Source organism: Mesoplodon bidens, assembly GCF_964165515.1.
Source record: "Mesoplodon bidens genome assembly, chromosome: 20".
Taxonomy (NCBI): Eukaryota; Metazoa; Chordata; class Mammalia; order Artiodactyla; family Ziphiidae; genus Mesoplodon; species Mesoplodon bidens.
Genome location: NC_138181.1, coordinates 9,523,832 through 9,545,528, shown reverse-complemented (window position 1 = coordinate 9,545,528; position 21,697 = coordinate 9,523,832). Strand labels below are relative to the sequence as shown.

Here is a 21,697-nt window from a genome sequence, read left to right as displayed (position 1 = left end):
AGTTTATTATATTGGAGTATAGTTGATTTATGATGTGTTAATTTCTGCTGTACAGCAAAGTGATTCAGTTTTACATTCTTTTTCATATTCTTTTCCATTACGGTTTATCCCAGGATATTGCATATAGTTCCTTGTGCTATAGAAGTAGGACCTTATTGTCTATCCATTCTATATATAATAGTTTGCATCTGCTAACCCCAAACTCCCACTCCATCCCCCCACCCCCTCCCCCTTGGCAACCACAGGTCTGTTCTCTATGTCTGTGAATCTGTTTCTGCTTCACAGATAGGTTCATTTGTGTCATATTTTAGATTCCACATATAAGTGATATCATATGGTACTTGTCTTTCTCTGACTTACTTCACTTAGTATGAGAATCTCTAGTTGCATCCACGTTGCTGCAAATGGCATTATTTCATTCTTTTTTATGGCTGAGTAGTATTCCTTTGCATATGCACCACATCTTCTTTATCCATTCATCTGGACCCTTAGGTTGCTTCCATGTCTCGGCTATTGTGAATAGTGCTGCTATGAACATAGGGGTGCATGTATCTTTTTGAATTTGAGTTTTGTCCAGATATATGCCCAAGAGTGGGATTGCTAGATCATATGGCAACTCTATTTTTAGTTTTTTGAGGAACCTCCATACTGTTTTCCATAGTGGCTGCACCAGTTTACATTCCCACCAACAGTGTAGGAGGGTTCCCTTTTTCTCCACACCATCTCCAGCATTTGTTATTTGTAGACTCTTTGGTGATGGCCATTCTGACCAGTGAGAGGTAGTATCTCATTGTAGTTTTGATTTGCATTTCTCTAGTAATTAGCAATGTTGAGCATCTTTTCATGTGCCAATACAGGGTACATTCTTGAGTAATGCTACCCTTTAGCTTTTTCCTATGGCTATATATATATATTTTTTTTAAAAAAAAGAGCATTGCCCTAAGCTGTAAGCATTTAGAAATACTGAGTTTGCCTGGTTTTCATTTAGACCTAGAGACAATTCCCTAGAGTAATTATGTGGACCCTAAATAAACATGAGGACCTGCACAGCACGTAGACATAGAAGCTTTTCATCAGAGGTTCATGACACAAAGGCATACATATTTCTTGATGGAAAGGTCACATTTCTCTTTGCTTGACTCTTATCCAGAAAACCATTAAGAAAATCATTTTACTTAGCCTGATAAATGCTATTTGGCCATAGTTTCTCAGAAGATATATTTAATTTTTTTAAAAAAAGGAAAATTCATGGTCATTTTATATTCTGCAATGAGCAAGTAACTGCACAGCCTTTGGATCTCCTCACAGGGCTGCACATTCATCTCCTTGGAAGTGACTCATTCTTCCTGCAAGCTGTGCTCACATGCCACTTCCTTAGGGAGTCTGCTATAGGCTGGATGTTTGTGTTCCCCCAAAATTCACATGTTGAGACCCTAACCCCCGAGGTGATGGTACTAGAAGGTGGGACTTTTGGGAGGTGATTAAATCATGAGGGTGGGGCTGTCATGAATGAGATTAGTGCCCATATAAAAGCAGCCCAGAAAGCTCCACTGTCCCTCCCACCATGTAAGGTCACAGTGAAAAGACAGCCATTTGGAAGCCCTCACCAGACACTGACTTTGTTGGCACCATGACGTTGGACATCCCAGCCTCCAGACCGTGAGAAACAAATTCCTGTTCTTTATAAGACACCTACTCTATGGTATTTTGTTACAGCAGCCTGAATGGACAACCATCTAAAATGTCCTTCCTCTTAATGTTCTATATGTGTTACCCAGCTTTATTTTATCACCACCTGACAAACAATTGATATTTGTTTATTGTCTGTCTCCCATCAGATGGTTTGTGTTTCCTATTCACTGCTTTACCTCTAGCACCTACACAGGGCCTAGCAGTAGATACTCAAGTATCACTAGATGCTCAGAAATATTTGTTGAATGAAGAAATGAATGCACGTGGGAATGAGGGGTGCCGTGCTAGATTTGGGGATACCTTCAGGGAATTCACAACCTAACAGGAGAAACGGACATTTTAACACTGCCATATAGTGTGATAAATGCTATATCAGAATAGTGTAAGGTATAGTGTAAGGTATATACACTGACCTAATTGCTAGGGATGGTTTCACAGAGGAAGAGGTACCTCGGCTGAGTCCTGAAGGATGCGTACAAGTTCGTTAGGTGGTTACAGGGAAAGAGAGAAGCCTAGAAAGAGGGAACAGGAGGTGCAAAGAGAGGAGACAAAATCCCTCATGTCCCTGAGCAGTTCCACATGAAGGGAGCAAAGAGGGTATAAGGGGGAAACACCGAATAACCAGAAGATCAACAGTGCTGCTTTCAGAGCATGACTAAAATCACACAACCTCCCGACTCCTCTCAGGGGACTCCCTCCAGCCTCCAACAACCCGCTTCCCTGCAGTGTCTAAGCCTGAGGTGTTCTGTCCACGCTCCTCCAAGGAAAGCTTCAAGAGTGGACGAGAGGGCTTCCCTGGTGGCGCAGCGGTTGAGAGTCCGCCTGCCGATGCAGGGGACACAGGTTCGTGCCCCGGTCCGGGAGGATCCCACGTGCCGCGGAGCGGCTGGGCCCGTGGGCCATGGCCGCTGAGCCTGCGCGTCCGGAGCCTGTGCTCCGCAACGGGAGAGGCCACAGCAGTGAGAGGCCCGCGTACCACAAAAAAAACAAAACAAAACAAAAAGTAATCTTACACTCTGCCCGAGGAGGTGCCAGCTTTGGCAGGTGTCGGCCTCTGCTTCCTCGTTAACAAAGCTCAGGCAAAGTGACAAGACGGCATCTACAGCTTTGCCCAGGGCGGGGAGCCTTCGTAAGAGCTGAAGTCAAAGCCAGATGCTCCATTTCCTGGGTCAGCTTTCTTTTCAGAAGACGGGTTCCCCTCCACAGCAAACTGACTCTCTTTGTTATTCCTAAGGCTCATTCTGGGCTGGGGAGGAAAAAAAGCATCCTCCCATCAACCATAAGGCAACAAGACACAAAGGTGGAGGTCACGTCTGTGCTAGAAACTAGAAACACATTAAGACCGAACTAAGGAAAGAGGGTCTCACCATGCTCCTACAAGGGCGCAGGTAGGAGAATAGAGCATTAAAGCTTTGTACCTGCTTTTTTTTTTTTTTTTTTTTTTTTGGCTAAACAATAGTACAAAGCCACATTATTCTGGAAACTGTGATCACAAAGCTTAGAAGAGATTTGAAAAGTTTATATCTTTATTAGAAACATATATAGGTTAATTCAATGTGCTTTAAAGATGGAATTTGAGTAAGGGATGAGGAGCTATAAAGTCTGAGGGGTTAAAGAGGAATTAGAAATATCATGCACGGCCCAGATTTTACATTTTTCAGGGCTCTGACCCCCTGAGTTTTCCAGCATCTCAGCCATACAACTGCGTATGGGGTTTTACCATCGGCCAGAAAAACACTTACAATTCACCAATCGACAGCTTTCCTTGTGAGGCTAAAAGGAAATATTCTAAGAGTACTTTTCTGCTTTCCTTAAAAATGCAAACCGCCCTCTTCCTTTCCTACCCTTAGGCCAAGTCTTCATTCATTCAGAACAACTGGGGCTTAAACTCTGCTTAACAAATACACTCCCCAAGACTCAGTGCTTTGCTTCTGAGGGTATCAAGACCAAGAATGTGATGGAATTTAGAGGAAGGAAACATTGAGAAACAGCTGTTGACCAAATGAGCAAGGGCAGTGATGATACATGAACAGTAATGATGGTATTACTTTGTATTTAGAAAGCATCATCTTCAAAAAGGCTCACGGTACTGTATAGATACGTATCTGTTGTCTTTTATCCTTAGTGACTGAAACAAATGAGGACCATTCTTACTAATGCATACTTCCATACCTAACCGCATATATTTTGGCTGCTTCCATTTGCCTTGTCTTTAAGTTCAATCAACTCCTTCACTGAGCAGTATCTGGAAATTGCATTGACTTTCTTCAATTGTACAGGGTCCTATTTTCTGTATCCTCTTCACCGTTGGGCACTAGCTTCTTCCTTCTTTTGCTATGTTGGTAGCTTCATGTTTTACTCATCTGAATTCATGCTGGCGTGTTCACTTGCTCTTTTCATCATCAGAACTTGCCTATAAATTCTGTCCTGCAATTCCATACATCACCATCAAACTTTACCCTCCTGCTATCATAACTTACGTAATTCTCTTTTTCACGTGGTCATTTTCATGAAAGGCGTTCCATTTGCACGGCTATGTAATTATTTTTTAAAACTTCTTGACAATGGGGCTACGTCCACCAGATGTTCCTGATTCTTCTCTCCATTCAACGTAATGTAACTTAAGTCGGGTCATTTCTCCCACCTTCTTGAACTTCACAGGCCAACCGTCCCACCAGAAGTTTGTGCTGCTCGCCCACAGGCAGCTCTGTAGATCCTCTTTGGATGTCTCCTTCAATGCTCCTTCTTTACATAGCAGAAATCGTTCTCTGCCAACTCATTTTTTTTTCCAACTCATTTGACTCTAGAGTGATTTTATCTGATGAATATTAGTTGGAACCAAAGATCTTAGAAGCAAAAGCGGGGGGGGGGGCCCAATTATGTATCTATCCCTCTGCCTTCAGGAAGGAGACATCTTGTTCTCACTGGACAGGCAGTACAACCGATCGAAGCCCAAAGAAGTGATGTGTCCCAGGTCACGGCCCTGTTTAGTAAGGAAGCAGGAGCTGGACGCCAGCTCCCCAGCTGGGGCATAACAGGAGACCAGGGTGGCAGTTGGCACCACGGAAGGGAAGACTCTGAGTGAGCAAACTTAGCAATGGGTACTCATACAGGGAAGTCCTCGGTGAGTGGACTCCAATCTAGAACACTTAAGGAATATTTGGAAAGACCATTGCAAAGCTATGTAGGAATAAGAATTATGGAAGAATGGGATTGTGCTCAGAGACTAATGTTCACGTCCTCTAAGGCTGATTAAAAACCACCCAAAATGGACTTCCCTGGTGGCGCAGTGGTTAAGAATCCGCCTGCCAATGTGGGGACACGGGTTCGATCCCTGGTCTGGGAAGATCCTACATGCCGCGGAGCAACTAAGCCCGCGAGCCACAACTACTGAGCCTGCGCTCTAGAGCCCATGTGCCACAACTACCGAGCCTGCGTGCCACAACTACTGAAGCCCGAGCACCTAGAGCCCATGTTCCTCAACAAGAGAACACTGCAATGAGAAGCCCATGCACTGCAACTAGAGAAAGCCTGTGATAGCAACGAACACCCAATGCAGCCAAAAAAATTTTTTTAATAAATAAAAAAAAAACACCCAAAACGTAGGGCCTTAAAACAACTATATTTTGCTCACAAATCTGCAATCTGGGCAGTGCTCTGCTGGGATGGCTTGTTTCTGCTCCCTTAGGGTCAGCTGGGGTCGCTCAAAGTCTAAGAGCTAGAACTGTCTGAAGGCTCCTTCGACTCAGACATCTGAAGGACAGAACAGCTGGGGTTCCTTGGACATGGCTCTCCATCTCTAAGTGACCTTTCCACGTGGACCTTCCATGGCAGCTGCAGGACAGCCAGACATCTTACCTGTCAGCTCATGGCTCCCAAGGGATGCAGCTCAAGAAAGACAGTGGGTGGAAGCTGCACCACCTTTCACGACTCAGCTCCGGAAGCCGTTCAGCATCACTTCTGCCACGTTCTCTTGGTCCAGGCAGTTACAAAGATCTTCCCAGATTAAAGAGGGGAGATCACAACCAGCAATCCCATTCCTGGGCATATATCCAGACAAAACTCTAATTCAAAAAGATATACCCCTGTGTTCATATCAGCACTATTTACAATAGCCAGGACATGGAAACAACCCAAGTGCCCACCGACAAACGAATGGATAAAGAAGATGTGGTATATATATACAATGGAATACTACTCAGCCATATAAAAGAATGAAATAATGCCATTTGAAGCAACATGGATGGACCTAGAGATGATCATACTGAGTGAAGTGAGTCAGACAGAGAAAAACAAAACCATATGATATCACTTATGTGGAATCTAAAATATGACACAAATGAACTTCTCTATGAAACAGAAACAGACTCAGACAGGATTCAGAGTTTGGGATTAGCAGATACAAACTATTACAGAGAGAACGGATAAACAACAGGTCCTACCAGATAGCACAGAAAACTATATTCAGTATCCTGGGATAAATCATAATGGAAAAGAATACGAAAAAGAATCTGTATGTATATATGTATATATATATATATAACTTAATCACTTTGCTGTACAGCAGAAATGAACACAATTGTAAATCAACTATACTTCAACAAAATAAGATTTTTAAAAAAAGGGGAGATCACAAACTCCACCTCTTGACGGAGAGGTGGGAGCAGAAGGTTCAGGATAAGACTGATGTCAGAGCAGCTCTCTTGGGAAAACACAACTTGCCACAACTAAAAACCACTGGGTCACCAACCACTGCAACACAGAATTGAAATGGACCTGGAAAAGGCCATCATCTGTCATTAACAAAACTCGTTCTGCAAGCACAGCTCAAAGGGCCCTTCCCTTGGAATACCTCTTTGCTGTCCCCAGCTTCCTCAGCCCTTTGTAAATATGTCCACTCTCTCACTCAGTATATTCTATTGTAATTATTTTTATAACACTATTGTAATCAGGCAGGTACTACCCAATCGGTCAATTAGCCGGACTTTTTTCTAATCACATCACAAAGCATCTTCAGATTGGTGGGGAAGAGACACTTCTAGGGGGGCCAGAAGCGACACTTTGCACACAAAACAAAGGAGAGCGGAAAGAAAAGCATCAGCAATTCAGAGATGAAAAACTATAATCACACAAAGGAAAAAAAAAATATATATATATATATCTTTGCCCTACAGTAAAGGCAGAAGGCATAAACTGTAAATGTCAAAATAACCTAGAGGGGCCTCCCTGGTGGCGCAGTGGTTGGGAGTCCGCCTGCCGATGCAGGGGATACGGGTTCGTGCCCCGGTCTGGGAGGATCCCATATGCCGCGGAGCGGCTGGGCCCGTGAGCCATGGCCGCTGGGCCTGCGCGTCCGGAGCCTGTGCTCCGCAACGGGAGAGGCCACAACAGTGAGAGGCCCGCATACCGCAAAAAGAAAAAAAAAAAAAAAAAACCTAGAGAGCAGCTGGGATGGAAGCATTGCCTAAAGCTATGGTTCTCCAAGCTCACCTGCCTCAGAATCGCCTGATGAAACTGTTGAACGTCTCCCCCCTCCTCCCCCCCCCCGCTAGTTCCCGATTCCGCAGGTCTTGGATTGGCCTGAGAACTTGCATTTTTCTCGGGTCCCAGCCGATTTGTTGCTGGTGGTCTGGAACCGCGTTTTAAGAACCACTCGCCTAAAGTCTTTTAGAGCTGGGAGTAGTGGCCACAGGTGCAGCCCCTGCAGATATGCGGTAACCAGAAGGGCCACCAGAGAAGTGGGTGGAGAAGACGACCCAAGAGGTGGAAGCGGCCTGATTTATCACAGCCCACCTCTCTGTAGGCCCGGCTACCGGCCAGAGCACACGCGGACGGCTGCAACCGGTGGCGGGAAGGCCCACGCCGCCGGAGCCCCCAGCCGCGGTGACCAGGCGCCTCCTGCCGACGGTCCTTGGGAGGTGTCATCCTGCACCGCACACCCTAGCCGGGACGAGGTGGGCGGGGCCCAACTCGGGCCCGCCTCCATTCCGGAAGTGCCCCATCGGGGACGCAATTCCCGCCCCCAGGGTGGGCGGTGCCGTCTGGCCGTGATTGGTCAGCCCCGTCCGTGCGCAGTGACGTTGAGTCCGGACGGGAAGTGTCCAAGAGGAGCGCGGGAGCTGAGAAGTGGAGGGTAGCTGCGTCCCGGAAAGGCCTTTCGCGGACCGTTCTGCGGCCGGTGCTCCTCGGGCTGCTTCCCGCGAGCGTCCGGCCCTCGCCACCCGCCAACCCGGGGTGCCTTCGCAGCCTGCCCAGGCCCGGGTGAGCGTCCGAGTGGGACCGCTGGGAGTGCGCGCGCGTCTTGCGCGCGCGCGTGCGCCTGGAGGGAGGTGGTGACCCTGTGTTCGTGGCCCCGGGAGGCGAGCGGGAGCATTGTGCTCTCGGTGTCCCTAAGGCTCCGGGGACGCGCCCTCGTCCCCACCACCCGCCTTCCTAAGCCCTTTGGGTCACCGACCGGACAGATGTTGCTGGGCCTTGTGGCTCCAGGAAACGGGCATGGATTGGTTCTCCCAGCAATTTTATTTGCCTGCTCTTAGTGAAGAGCCGTGCTGAGCGCAGGGGCTGCACAGGTCACTGTGTCCCCAGTCCTTAGAGGTGCAAGGATTCATATTAGAGCTGAAGTGAACGCAGACCCCGAGGAGAGGACCTCCTCCTGGAAGGCAAACAGATAATTACTGCAGGGTGTGGTAGGTGCTCAATTCAGGGTGCACGTGGAAACAGATAATTACTGCAGGGTGTGGTAGGTGCTCAATTCAGGGTGCACGTGGAAGCCCTTGTAAGGAGTGATCGCTTTGAGAAATTGATCCCTGACCTAAGATTTGAAGAAAGGGATGAAGAATTACAAAACCAAAACCTGTGAATTCCCTAGCCACTGCCAGTGAGCCTCTACAACCGCAGTAAACCTTTCCCTTTTCCAGGTTCTTGAAAAGAAGTGGAACACACAGCATAGTATGGGTTCTTTTATTTATTAGGTTCCTGGTTTCAGAGAAGATGACAGAGGAACTGGATCTCTCGGGACAGGACTCTGATGCGGGGAGTGAGGAGGTGGTCCTGACCCCTGCAGAACTCATTGACAGGCTGGAACAGGTAAGCAGCCCAAACAGAATCCCCCTGCTCCAAGCTCAGCCTTTTTATTTAGTCCAGCTGTGCAAATGTCAGGAATCAGGAAATGAGATGGAACTCTAGGCTTATTTCAAGAGAAGAGAGACCGCATCTTACCGTCTACACAGAAATAGGAAGCAGGGGGACAGCCGGATAGAAACCTCATAATGTCAGACCCAAAATTCTCAAGTGGGGCCAGAGAGGGTCAGCTTTGGGGACATTTACGAGAACAGCTCACAGAGCAAAGGATCTGCTTGGTATTTGTGGGTACCGCAGAAGTGCTTGGTAGAGACTTGTAAGGTCTAGAAAGTGCTGAAACACCTTCTTTAGGAGAAAACTGGTCTTATTCTTCCTTTTCCTCCAAATACTTCCTTTTGTCCACCGTTCTGTATGTTTCCACTGCTTACCTCAAACCACTTCTGGGCCGTTTCTCCTTTTAGTCATAATCGCTGTGGCTTATTGAGTATTTCCTGCGTGCCAGGGCTTTTCACAATTGTTGTCTCAGGAGGCCTTGGTAGTTTCGGAGTTCAGACTACCTGTGTTTAAATCCCTGCATGCCACTCGTTTTTTTTTTTTTTTAATTTTATAATTAAAAAAATTTTTTTTGTCTGCGTCGGGTCTTCATTGCTGCACGCGGGCTTTCTCCAGTTGCGGCAAGCGGGGGCTACTCTTCGTTGTGGTGCACGGGCTTCTCATTGAGGTGGCTTCTCTTATCGCGGAGCACAGGCTCTAGGCGCGCGGGCTTCAGTAGTTGCAGCATGCAGGCTCAGTAGCTGTGGCGCGTGGGCTTCAGTAGTTGTGGCACACGGGCTTAGTTGCTCTGCGGCATGTGGGGTCTTCCCGGACCAGGGCTTGACCCCGTGTCCCCTGCATTGGCAGGCAGATTCTTAACCACTGTGCCACCAGGGAAGTCCCCACTCGTCTGTTTTACAACTTCGGCGGGTTGTATAGCTTGTCTCTAGCACTTCCTTGACTGTCAGTGGAGGTAGTAATAGCGGCCGCCTCACAGAGCTGTTGTGAGGATGAAATGGGGTATTATGTGTGAAGAGCTCAGAGTGTTGTCTGCCGTGTGTTAGGTGCGAGTGGTCATAATCAGTACAGCACCGCCCTGAGGCAAGCACTATTGTCATCTCCATTTTACAGATGAGGAAACTGAGGCTTAGAGATGAGAGGTCTAAAGTAACTTGCCGAGGTCACACAACAGAGCCAGGATGTGAACCAGGTCTCTTTGATGTACTACACCTGCTGCCTTATTCTTCTCCCGCTCACCGCCCCTTTCCAGAGCTCTCTCATGTTTTTACTTTAGGATTCTTCATTCTTTCCTACCATTACATGCCATCGTGAGTGATAAAACGCAAGGGAGGTCATTTAAAAATGATGTCTCAGACCTTTTTAAGAATCTGGTGAAACCTCTGGCCCTCCCTCCCAGAATAATGCACATATACACCCGTGCAGAACTTTGCATGTAATTTCAGGAGATTCACAGGCACCCTGAAAATTTAAAACCCAATGAGATATCACTTATACCCATCCGAGTGGCAGAAATGAAACAGGTGAACAGTATAAAGTGTTGTCAAGGATGTAGAGAATTTAGCACACTTGTATACCACGGTGTGCATGTAAATTGGTACAGTCACTTAAAAAAAATAATGTTATTTTCTGGTCAGGTTAAAGAAGGCACACGTGTCTTGTGGCCGAATTATTCTGGGTGCATACCTAGAGTACGGCATATACACATAACGAGGGAGAAAAACGGCAGTAAAATGAGTAAAAGCTCCTGCCACAGCATGGACAGCTGTCAGGAGCATCACATGGAAGAACAAAAGATAAGTTGCTGAAGAAACCGTCTGTGTACCGTTCAAACCCTTGCAAAGCTGTCGTCCAGGGCAGAGCTTGCCAGCTTGGTGGTGCTGCACACGCTGAGGCTCTGCAAAGGCTCAGATGCTGACCCTCGCCCTCCAGGTCAGCCAGGCCCAGACTGCTGGCCTCTTCTGGGTGTCCTCAGGGCTCCCTGGGAGGGAGCCCAAGGAGGGTGGGGTCTGGCGGCCTTGGGAGTGGGTGAGCACGCGTCACACCTGTGACCTGATGCTCTCCTGCCCGGAGGGCAGCCACCGCCTGGACAGCTGCTGTGTAGCATGGCCTCGGGGCCGGCCTGAAAGGCCACTGATGAGCACAGCTCCGGGAGCATACGTAGGATACTCTTGAATGCTGGTAAAAATACGATTTAAAACTTGGTACCTAAAATGCAAAATTCCTCATTGTAATGGTCGTATTCGTTTGCTAAGGCTGCCTAACAAAGTGCCACAGACTGGGTGGCTTTGCTGACAGAAATTTATCTCCTCAGTTCTGGAGGCTCTTCTGTCTGAGACGAGATCAAGGTGCTGACACAGTTGGTCTCCTCTGAGGCCTCTCTCCTGGACTTGGAGACGGCCGTCTTCTGTGTCCTCATGTGCTCTGTCTTCTCTGTAGACAATTTCCCATAGAGAGTGAATGTACATAAAGAAAAGAAGGTACCAGGGACTGAGCCTTGGGAAACTCCGTGTCTGTGTTCTCTTCTCCTCCTACAAGGACACCCACCTCATGACCGCCTTTTAACCTAACTACCTCGTTAAAAGACCGCATCTCCAAATCCAGTCACATTCTGAGGTGCTGGGAGTTAGGGCTCTAACGTACAAATCGGCAGGTGGAGGCGGCACAGTTTCGCCCGTAACAGTGATAAACAGGTTGTCGTTAAAATTTTTTCAATGCAGTCATTTCAAACAGAGAACTTGATTATTTTTAAAAAGACTGTGAACTTAAATACAAGTTTCTCCCTAAAAATTTTGAAAAGATTTTATTTGAGCATTTTGTACTAATATAAACTTTGCCCTACTGTTATATGTTTTATTACCGTGATTTCATACTGCAAATGAGAAATCTCCCCCAAGTCTACTCCACTTTACCCAGTATACCATACAGTGCCATTATTTCTTTGAGTGCCCTGTCATGGAAAGGTTGGTAAGCACCATGTAGAGATAAAAACAGAAGTAATGAAACTACAGGAAATTAATCACTAAATTCAGGCTAATGATCACCTCTGAGGAGGGAGGGGACACAAGGGGACTTGTAAAATGATGATGATATTCTTTAATGAAGCTATGTGCCCATAGGTGTTTATCAGTATTATGTATTTCATAAATATTTTTGTACCTATTCAGTATTTAATAAAGTCAGGTAAAAAGAAAACCTGGGCTTCCCTGGTGGCACAGTGGTTAAGAATCTGCCTGCCAATGCAGGGGACGTGGGTTCGAGCCCTGGTCTGGGAACTAAGATCCCAGATGCCGCAGAGCAACTAAGCCCGTGCGCCACAACTACTGAGCCTGCGCTCTAGAGCCCGTGAGCCACAACTACTGAACCCACGTGCCACAACTACTGAAGCCAGCACGCCTAGAGCCTGTGCTCCGCAACAAGAGAAGCCACCGCAATGAGAAGCCCGTGCACTGCAACAAAGAGTAGCCCCCGCTTGCTGCAACTAGAGAAAGCCCATGTGCAGCAACGAAGACCCAATGCAGCCAAAAATAAATAAAATAAAATAAATAAATTTATTAAAAAAAAAAGAAAATCTCCTGCTTTATAAGTTCTCTATGACAGTTTGATCTTTTCTCATTCATTATGCTACTTGAAAAGACAGATTGTCTTTCTGGTTAATTTTTATATATCTGCAACACTATTCCAGAAGCTTGAGCACCTGAAAAAAAATTTTATGATAGTAGCAATACCGGTATTTAATAATGCGTCTGAATGGTGATAATTGGAGAAGCAGAGACTTAAGTGTGTCAGAATGAATAACTGGAGTGTGCTTGGCCTGTAACTCTGAGCTATGCTAGAACTCAATTTCCTGTGATTGAAAGATAAGTACAGCTTCCTCAGTCACCAGTGGATACTTCAGTTCCCTAAGCCTTGGTAATTTCTGAAACATACCAAGCATCCGGGCCTAAGTCATAAATTAGGGATTTAACGTCTTAGTCCAAAAACTGCTTAATAGATAAATCTCCATTTCCTTTGTGATCGTTTGTACTCTTGGGCAGTTAGTAAATAACGTGATCTGTGTTTTCTCATCAACAAGGTAAGGATAACTGTATCCATTTCATCTCAGTTATGATAGTGATGAATGAAAAAATTATAAAGTGCTCTGAGCTGTATGGGCGGGCACTGGTGCCCCCTGGTGGGCAATAGCAGATACAGACACTGGTGCCCGGTGACAGGTACCGAGTGGACACCAGGTAGGGTTACTCTCAACCATAGGTGTACTGACAACACAGCCTTTCCACTAAAGGAAATAAAAAAGCCATCATTAAACATAGCTTGTCTTCAAAGCATTTCCAGTATTTCCAACCGGTAGACAGTTTCTTTGCTGAGGCAGCTGTGATTTTAGGGGTGAGTACTGACTCACAGGCTTATTTTGCTCCATTGTGAGTAATGCCCCTTTGTGCGTTTTTCGGGCATTGTTTTTTTAGGCCTGGATGAATGAAAAGTTTGCCCCTGAGCTGCTGGAAAACAAGTCGGAAATCGTGGAGTGTGTCATGGAGCAGCTGCAACACATGGTAAGAGGTGCCTCCCTCAGCGTTCAGAGGAGGGCAGCTTAGAAGGTGTGTCGGCATGGTGAGAGGCCGTAGGCTGATAACAAATCTGTTTCATTGGGCCCAGCCTAGTTTGGGGTTTTTTTTTCTTTTTTAATGTTGAATTATCTACATTTACAAAGCCTGGGAACTCCTATGAACATCTGGCTGTCAGCTTCTAAAAACCTGTCCTCAGCATTCCTGCATTTGTACGCGAGAACAGCTGACCAGAGCAGGGTAGGGACCGCCCCTTCCAATGTGCTCCCCAGGCCCCCAGCTCCTGGCTGCCGACCTTTCTCAGGTACCTTACCTGCCTGGCCCCGAAGCCTCTGAGTGTGTGGCCCTTGCCTTAGATGAGCCGGGCTTCGGTCACTGACAGCCTCAGGGTAGCTTTGAAACGTTGGTCTTTTACAGTTTCTGAACTGGTGTTTTAACTACTTTCAAGACCCTTTAGACATTTCTTCTGTCTGCTGCCGTCCTTTACACTAGGGTTGGGGTTCTTCTGGGCCCTTCTGACCAGCCAGATTCAGATTCTATTCAAGTGGTCATTTTCTAAAAGTAAATGAGTGCTGTCTGCACTTTATGTCGTGAGACTGTGGTCATGTATTGCTTGTGTAGTTAATAAATTAGAAGGAAATGAGAGCCCTTAAACGATGAGTTTTTTGTTCTCCTCTGACCTAAATGTAGCCTCTGAGTCCTTAACGTTGCCAATGATGATGGGCCGCGCGCTGATTGAACAAAAAAAGTCATTAGTCTTTGACTCTCAGGTTTCTTACAAACTTCTTTTTCTGTGTTAACAGGAAGAAAATCTCAGGAGGGCCAAGAAGGGGGACCTGAAGGTCGGCATCCATCAGATGGAGATGGAGAGGATCCGCTTCGTCCTGAGCAGCTACCTGCGGTGTCGGCTCACAAAGGTTGGGGGGCAGCTGTCGTGCGGACTGAGGGTCTTGGGAGGAGCCGGGAGGGTCCAGGGCCCGCAGGTGCTGCTGAGGCCCCACGTCAGGGGAGCCAGAGTCGGGAGGAGAAGCATCGATGGCACGGTTGTCTCCCACCTCCAGGGACACTGTTAGTCTGTCTGCTGTGCGAACGGCCCCCCCCGGAGGGACCGTTGGGCGGTGCCGAGCGTGGAGGTATTGGCAGTGGGTGAACAGGGAATACTGACCAGAGGGGACCTGGTTTTAAGAACTGTTTTGCATCTGTCGTTAAGTCAGTGTCAAGTGGACCGTGCTAATGACATTCAGCTATATCTCTGTGGCCGTCTAACTTATAAAAATGAAACGGCAAAACATGCTTATTTTCAATGACGTCTGTTTTAAACCTGGAAGTTCTTACCTCCTTGAAGTTTCTTTTAATTTGGCTCCAATTGTCCTCTTAGTTATTACAAAGCAAATACGCTTGATTCTTGAACACCATGGGTGTGAACTGCGTGGGTCCACTGATACACAGAATTTTTTCAGTAAATATTTGCTGTAAAGTGATGCGAGGTTGGTTGAATCCAGATGCAGAACCAGGGATACGGAGGGCCGACTGTAAGGCGGGGGGAGGGGAGCACCGCTGGCACACTCAAGCCCCGAGTTGTTCAAGGGCCAGCCGTACCCTCTACCATGTGAATGCGCTTCAGAGACTGAAGACAGCTCGGAAGGCTCTTGAGAGCCCTCTCAGCTAAACATTGCAACCGTTTATTTCCATTTACTCTCCTGGTCTCTTCCCTTAAAAGGTTTATCAGTATCCTTCTTAAATTATCCCACCTACAGTGGAACAGAGTTCCCGTTGTAGTTTGGTCACTTTTGTGAAAAGCAGGATGATCACTTCCCTTGTGGATATCAGACCGGTAGAAACGCCACCCAGTATCTTGTAGTGTCTGACGGACACGTCACCCGGGGTTCATTCCGCACTCACCACGAGCACCACCTCTTTTGAAGTTTTTAAGCTGTTGTGATTATTATTACGCCATCCCGTCACTATCCTGTATTTCCATGGCTTGATTTTTGACCCTTCAGTGTAGGGCTCAATACTTGTCCCTCTTCAGCTTCTTTTTTGGGGCCATTTCCCTGGTCTCTGGATCTCAATCTTGTCACCTAGCGTATTAGTTATTTCAGCAAGTTGGATGAGTGTGTCATCAAAGGTCTTATCTGGTTCGTTAGTAGGACCGGGCCAGTGACCGCTGTCCTGCCAGAGCCTTCCCCGCTGATTGGCGTCTGTCAGTTGAGTCCGTGTTCTTCTTTCACTGGTTTATGTGTCTCCTAGTCTGTGCTGTCACCCAGCACCCCCGCTACAGCTTGTCCACAAGGACGTTAAAGACATCATCACGCATTTTGAAAAACTTGAGACGCACTACGCCTCTCCCCACCCTCAGCTGCCAGGCCGCTCAGCTTTTTGGGGTGTGTGGTGAGGTGAACGCTCCTCATGCGCACCGCTACTTTCCTTTTGAGTTCACAAACCGTCTGTCTGTAAGGCCGTGTACAGCGTGAAGGACGCTGATGTGTGTTGGAAGAGTCCCCTCCTTTGTATTGTTGAAAATCAAGAAATGTGTCTGCCTCTAATCTTTCCCACCTCTTCTGAACTCGGTGACTCTGAGATTCTGAAGTGGCGTGTAGTTGTAGTGCATAAAGTGATACGGTAGCCGCGGTGATCCGCATAGGACAGGAGAAGGTGCTTCACACACTCAAACTCCGTACAGACGAGAATTTAGTTCATCCCAGAGCACAGTCCGTCCGAGCCGGGAGACCTCACCGCTGTAAGGATAAGTGCTGCCTTACCTGGGCCTTCAGCTCCTCCTCGCCGTCATCGTGGTCCTGCTCGCAGAGAGCGTTTCCCTGGCGGAGGTGATCGTGAGAGCTTTGACTCCAGACGAGGCTGCCTTTCCTGTTTCCTGACCACACACCTTTCTGTAGCTTTTAGCTTTGTTGTCGTTTTCTGGTAGTTCTTAGCATGCTTCCCAAGCCTCACCTCATTGTGGGTTTTATCCTTGCTGGTTATGTTGTTTCTTTTGTTGTTGTTAATAAATTTATAAATTTATGAATTTATTTATTTTTGGCTGCATTGGGTCTTCGTTGCTGGGCACGAGCTTTCTCTAGTTGCAGTGAGCGGGGGCTACTCTTCATTGCGGTGCACAGGCTTCTCGTTGCAGTGGCTTCTCTTGTTGCGGAGCACAGGCTCTAGGCACGTGGGCTCAGTAGTTGTGGCATGTGGGCCCAGTAGTTGTGGCTTGCAGGCTCAGTAGTTGTGGCGCATGGGCTCAGTAGTTGTGGCTCGCAGGCTCAGTAGTTGTGGTGCATGGGCTTAGTTGCTCCATGGCATGTGAGATCTTCCTGGACCAGGGCTCAAACCCGTGTCCCCTGCATTGGCAGGTGGATTCTTAACCACTGCGCCACCAGGGAAGTCCCTGGTTATAGTTTTATAATCAAGCGTCACTCTCTGTCTGCTTAAATGTTCTGTGTGTGTCTCTCCAGCCTCTGTATCTGTTTCACTTCACAGGTTGTACAGTTGTGTCTGTACAATGACACAGAAGTGCTGGGTAACAGCCCCTTCCTTTCTCTTAACTTCCATTTCCAATTGTCTAACCAGAGTTTCTTTCATGAAAGCCTCTCATCCTTTTTAAACTGTCTTCTTTTTTTGAGCCCTGGCCTCTGCTCCAAATTCTCTGAAACCCGCCTTTGTGAAGTCCAGTGTGTAAGTCTTATGATTAGAAAGAGTCTCAACCATGAAAACGTGTCATTTTAAGAGTCACTTTCTAGATTAACCTCGACCTGTTTCAGAAAACTAGCATGTGTGCCACTGGAATCAGGCGAGACCTTCGATGACACACTTGATCAAACTTGCTGATGGCAAAAAGCGTTGACAGGTGTCTCCTGTCCCCACAGATAGAGAAGTTTTTCCCTCACGTCCTTGAAAAGGAGAAGACACGCCGTGAGGGGGAGCCTTCCAGCCTTTCTCCGGAAGAGTTTGCCTTTGCCAGAGAGTGAGTAAGCAGCGAGCGTGGGGCCCGCCTTTATTTCCCTGGCTTGCCAGTGTGAGTTTGGTGGTGTGTCCCTGAGGCCAGTCGCAGGGCCACTGCTGTTGGCCTTATAGCGCTGGTGGCTCCGGGGCGTGTCGTCACTGCGATGTGGCTTTGTGTGTTTCAGGTACATGGCTAACACAGAGACCTACCTGAAGAACGTTGCCTTAAAGCACATGCCTCCTAATTTACAGAAGGTGGACCTCTTGAGGGCAGGTGGGCAGAGCATTCTCCTTTCGGACGTCCCGAGGGGCCGTAGTTTACACCCCGCGTGTCTCCAGGTGCCTTAGCATAGCATCTTCATCTCCACTCCCTTCTCTCGAACATGGGCAAATAGGTGCATAGATAAGTCAACAGAAAAGAGACAGAGGGGAAGGGTTCTGGGATAAAAACCAAGAATCGTGAAAAGCAGGCGCCGGGGTACCGATTGCAGCATCACTTTTGTGTTCTTCCGGTTCGGAGGAAATTCTCGTAGCTGCCACCGTAAGTGCAGACTCACCCGCGTACGCAGTCACCTCCTGAGGGTCCGTGCTGTGCTCAGCTCCTCTGGGTGAGGAAGATGCCGGGGTCTCTGGTCTCCGGGGGCAGCAGCGTCCCCCTCACAGGTTCCAGGCCATGCAGGGCCTGTCTCCTCCCAGGGGAACGTTAGCTGGGAGGCTGGGACACCTCCGGGGATCCCTCAGGGCTCCTGATCTTCGGTTGTGAGCAGCCTCCCGTCTGTGGGAAGGAGAGCAGGACAGACGGCAGGGAGGCGCCAGGGAGGGAAGCACGGCCATCTCCTCTGCCTCTCGCCCCCTTGCTTGGTTCCCCGAAAGTCTGCCAAGCCAAGGGGGGGCCCTGGTGGTAACCCCTAACCTTGGATCAGCCAGCAGGGCCCCTGGCATGTGGCCTCCAGTCCACCTCCCTGGTCTTTCCCAGCTCGCCATGTCCACACAGGACCTCACGGGGGCCTGGAGTCCACGGGTTCCCAAGCTGAGTCCAGGACAGCCGAGCCCTGAGCGTCCCTCGCCAACCCAGCCTGGGGGCCGCGCTCTGAGCCCTGCCGCTGGCGGGGGACTTAGCCCCGGCTGCCACAGCTAAGTACCACTGACAGGACGGGGGCGCCTGACCAGCCGGCCTGGATCTTCTCATAGATCTGGAGGCCAGAGTCCATGGTCAGGGTGCTGACAGTGTTGGCTTCCCTGAGTCTCTCTCCTTGGCTTGCAGGCAGCTGCCCCCTGCACATGCACCCTGCTGTCTGTCCCTCTCCTCATCAGGTTGCATCAGGACCCCACCCTGATGTCTTCATTTTGCCTCTTTAGAGGCCCGGTTTCCAAATCCATTCCCGTCCTGAAGTACTGGGGTTCGGGGCTTCAGCGTGTCATTGTGGAGGGGACACCAGGAGCAAGCCCACCGCGTGCCGGGCTTGTGGAACTCTGAACTGGTCGTTTTGGTGAACCTGCCTGAGGGACACAGGAGGCCCAGTCCGTGTCTAGTTCGGCCACTTTCGTCTGCACTTACGAGTGGAGCAAGGACCACGTCCCTAATCATTGCCCAGCACCACCTGTCGTATCCAGTTGAGCCGGGTCCAGGCCGTTGCCCCAGAGCTGCTTCTACTTGATGCTGGCCAACAACTCCTAACGCTCATGTGTCGCTTGTCCTGGGTCCCTTCCAAGGACCAGAGCTGGGCGCCTAGGGCTGGAGCTGTACGGGAGCCAGCCTACCCAAGTGCGATCAGAGCCTTGCTCAGCCCAGATGCCCCCTGGAGCACGGAGACCACAATGGCAGGGTCGTGGAAGGGTGTTGTAGCCTATCCTTCGAGGGTTTCCTCAAATCAGCAGCTGCCCACTGGGCCCAGCTGACCCTGCTGAAGTTGGTGTCTCTGGCAGGCCCAGAACCCCCGAGCAGCCCAGGGGACCCTCCCCGGACCTTTGCGGTCAGTTATCCTGACCCCCCTCCCGTAGACAGGGAACCGATGGCAGCCCCACACCTGAGCTGGGCTCTGAACACTGAGTTGTCCAGTGGGTTCTCCGGACCCTGCAGGTGATGGGGTCCTCGGCACAAACGGAGCCGCAGGCAGGGAAGGTCTATTCGTCTCCCTGACATTCAAGGCCGTCGCCGTGTGACCCCGTCCCCCTAACATCCTGTCCTCCCACCCTTTATACAGACATACTTTCTGGCCCGATCCACACACTCGATCCTCCTAAGACGCCCTGCGTGTCTCTCCAATAGCCCTCACCCTTCCTCCCAGGCACCCTGCAGATCTTACGGCCTCATCACTTGTCAGATGAGCGGGTGCCGTGTGCAACCTTGAGGGAAGTATGCTGTTTCTAGAAGGAGCCAGATCTCTCCTCAGATCCCTGCCCCCAACATGCTTTTACATCAGGGGTCCCTTTGTGCCTGAGGCAGTTAATCCCAGCAGCTTCTCCATCCCGATCTTGTCAGCTGAGCATTTTCTGATCACACTATCTGTCCTCCTGGCAGTTCCCAAGCCAGATCTGGATTCGTATGTGTTTCTGAGGGTGAAAGAGCGACAAGAAAACATACTGGTAGAACCGGAAATAGATGAGCAGAGGTGAGTGGCGTTCGCGCTGTGGACGGTGGGAAACGCCCCTCCCCGTGGGGCTGCAGCCGAGCTCCGCGGGCACGTTGTTCCTTTTCCAGGGACTATGTGATCGACCTGGAGGAGGGCTCACAGCACTTGATGCGATACAAAACCATCGCACCCCTGGTCGCTTCTGGAGCCGTACAGCTGATTTAAAACCGGAAGCAACTAACCAAGTGTGAGGACGTGGAACGTTGGAGAGCGTATTTGGAAACCCCACGTGTCAGCCGGTGCCCGAGGACGGGAACTTTTCCCGGCAGTGCCGTGGGTCACGGGGGCATCGAGATCCGCTCGGGGCAGATCCCTCCCTGGCTGCCCCAGCCAGGATCAGCAGGTGGGGTCACCGCTCCGCCGACCCCGCGGCTGGGCAGGGACACGGAAGCGCCCTTCGTGGTGGTGTTTGAACTGAGGAAAGTGAGGCCGAGGGGGTGCGTAGAAAGGCCTCGCCGCCTGTGACGAGGGGACTGGTGGGCCCCAACCTGACAGCGGCAGGAGCGCTCCCTCAGCCCTCCTGGTAGGAAGAGTGTAAATAGGTGAAACCGTGTGGCCGCCCTGTATAGTATGTCACTGACTCGTGTAAACTCATCTCGCGCTTCAAGCCAATGCTTTAAGTGCCTCACTGAGCATCACAGCCAGTAAACTAGTAACTAGGTCTCGGTTTCATGGCAGAAGGAGCCCATGGGCCGTTCCCAGCATGTCGTCTAGTGAGGTGCGTCCTCCCCGCGGCGAACTGCAGCATCGGGCGGTCTCCCAGAGCAGCCTGCAGGCCATCTGCCGGCCCTGGCCGGGGCCCCGGGGGCAGAGAAGCAGCAGCAGCTGTTCCTCTTTAGGCTCTTCACTTTCTCAAGGGGAATGGATGAAATTAAACTTGGTGAGTGGACAGTGTCTCGGTGACACCCGAGGAGGGATGTACACGGACGAAGCGTCTTCCCTTGAAACGTGATACAGAGCAACTGCCTTCCATTCTTTCTTGCTCGATGCAAAGGCAGGTTTTCATCTCCATGATGTTGGCTCTTGGAGTCATCAGTGTGATATCGCTGTCGTTTCCAAGAGAAATCACTAAGTGAAAGCAAGGAAGGTCTTATTCATTAATAAAAACGTTGTCTATCTCACGCAGTGCTTTGTTTTCTCCAGAGCGTTTTCACCCTCTTCAGCCATTCGTTAAATAAATGTGCAGTGAGCATACAGTGTGCTGGGCACAGTCCACCACACGGGGGCTCCAAGCCAGAATGAGATGGTCACTGACCCTGCTCAGGTGGGAGAAGTGCCTTGAAGAGAATTAGAACGGGGGTCTCACCAGCATGACTGACTGGGTGCTCTGAGAGGCTCTCACTGAATTAGGCTGAGGTCTGAATAACAAGAAGGGGCCAGACACAGAACTCGAAAGGCTTTCCAGGCAGAAAAGGCAGCTTGTGCAAAGGCCCTGAGGCAGAAACGAATTCTACCTGCAGTCGGTGTGGCTAGAAGGCAGTGGGCACAATGCAGAAGGGTGCAGGATTAAGGTCTGAGAGGCAGGCTGGCCCCAGATCACGTACGGCTTTGTTAGCAAGGACCCCATGGGTCCTCACAGCATTCTGAGAAGCTGCGCAGGGCTGGTAGTAGGTAAATAGGTGGGAAACAAGGCGGGCGTTTAGCAGTAAGTCTGAACCCAAGTCTCCTTCCTCGGGGCCACCTTGTGGTCCCGTGTCACCGTTGCCTCTGCTGTGGAAAGGAGAGGACCGGGCT

At 49.4% G+C, this 21,697-nt stretch overlaps 1 protein-coding gene across 3 annotated transcripts; it reads left to right on the top strand.

Moving 5' to 3' along the window:
- The first annotated feature begins 7,789 nt into the window (after positions 1-7,789).
- GINS4 (GINS complex subunit 4) lies at positions 7,790-21,045 on the top strand. 3 transcript variants are annotated; one of them, XM_081220698.1, is made up of 8 exons: positions 7,790-7,953; positions 8,664-8,778; positions 13,290-13,376; positions 14,192-14,305; positions 17,255-17,352; positions 17,516-17,604; positions 19,852-19,942; positions 20,803-21,045. In XM_081220698.1, the coding sequence occupies exons 2-8, from the start codon at positions 8,683-8,685 to the stop codon at positions 20,864-20,866; spliced, it is 639 nt and encodes a 212-aa protein (XP_081076824.1). In that variant the 5' UTR covers positions 7,790-7,953; positions 8,664-8,682; the 3' UTR covers positions 20,867-21,045. The 3 variants fall into 3 exon arrangements, with proteins under 3 accessions (XP_081076824.1, XP_081076822.1, XP_081076823.1); XM_081220696.1 differs by having other exon boundaries at positions 20,032-21,045; XM_081220697.1 differs by having other exon boundaries at positions 8,610-8,778; positions 20,032-21,045.
- The last annotated feature ends 652 nt before the right edge of the window (positions 21,046-21,697 follow it).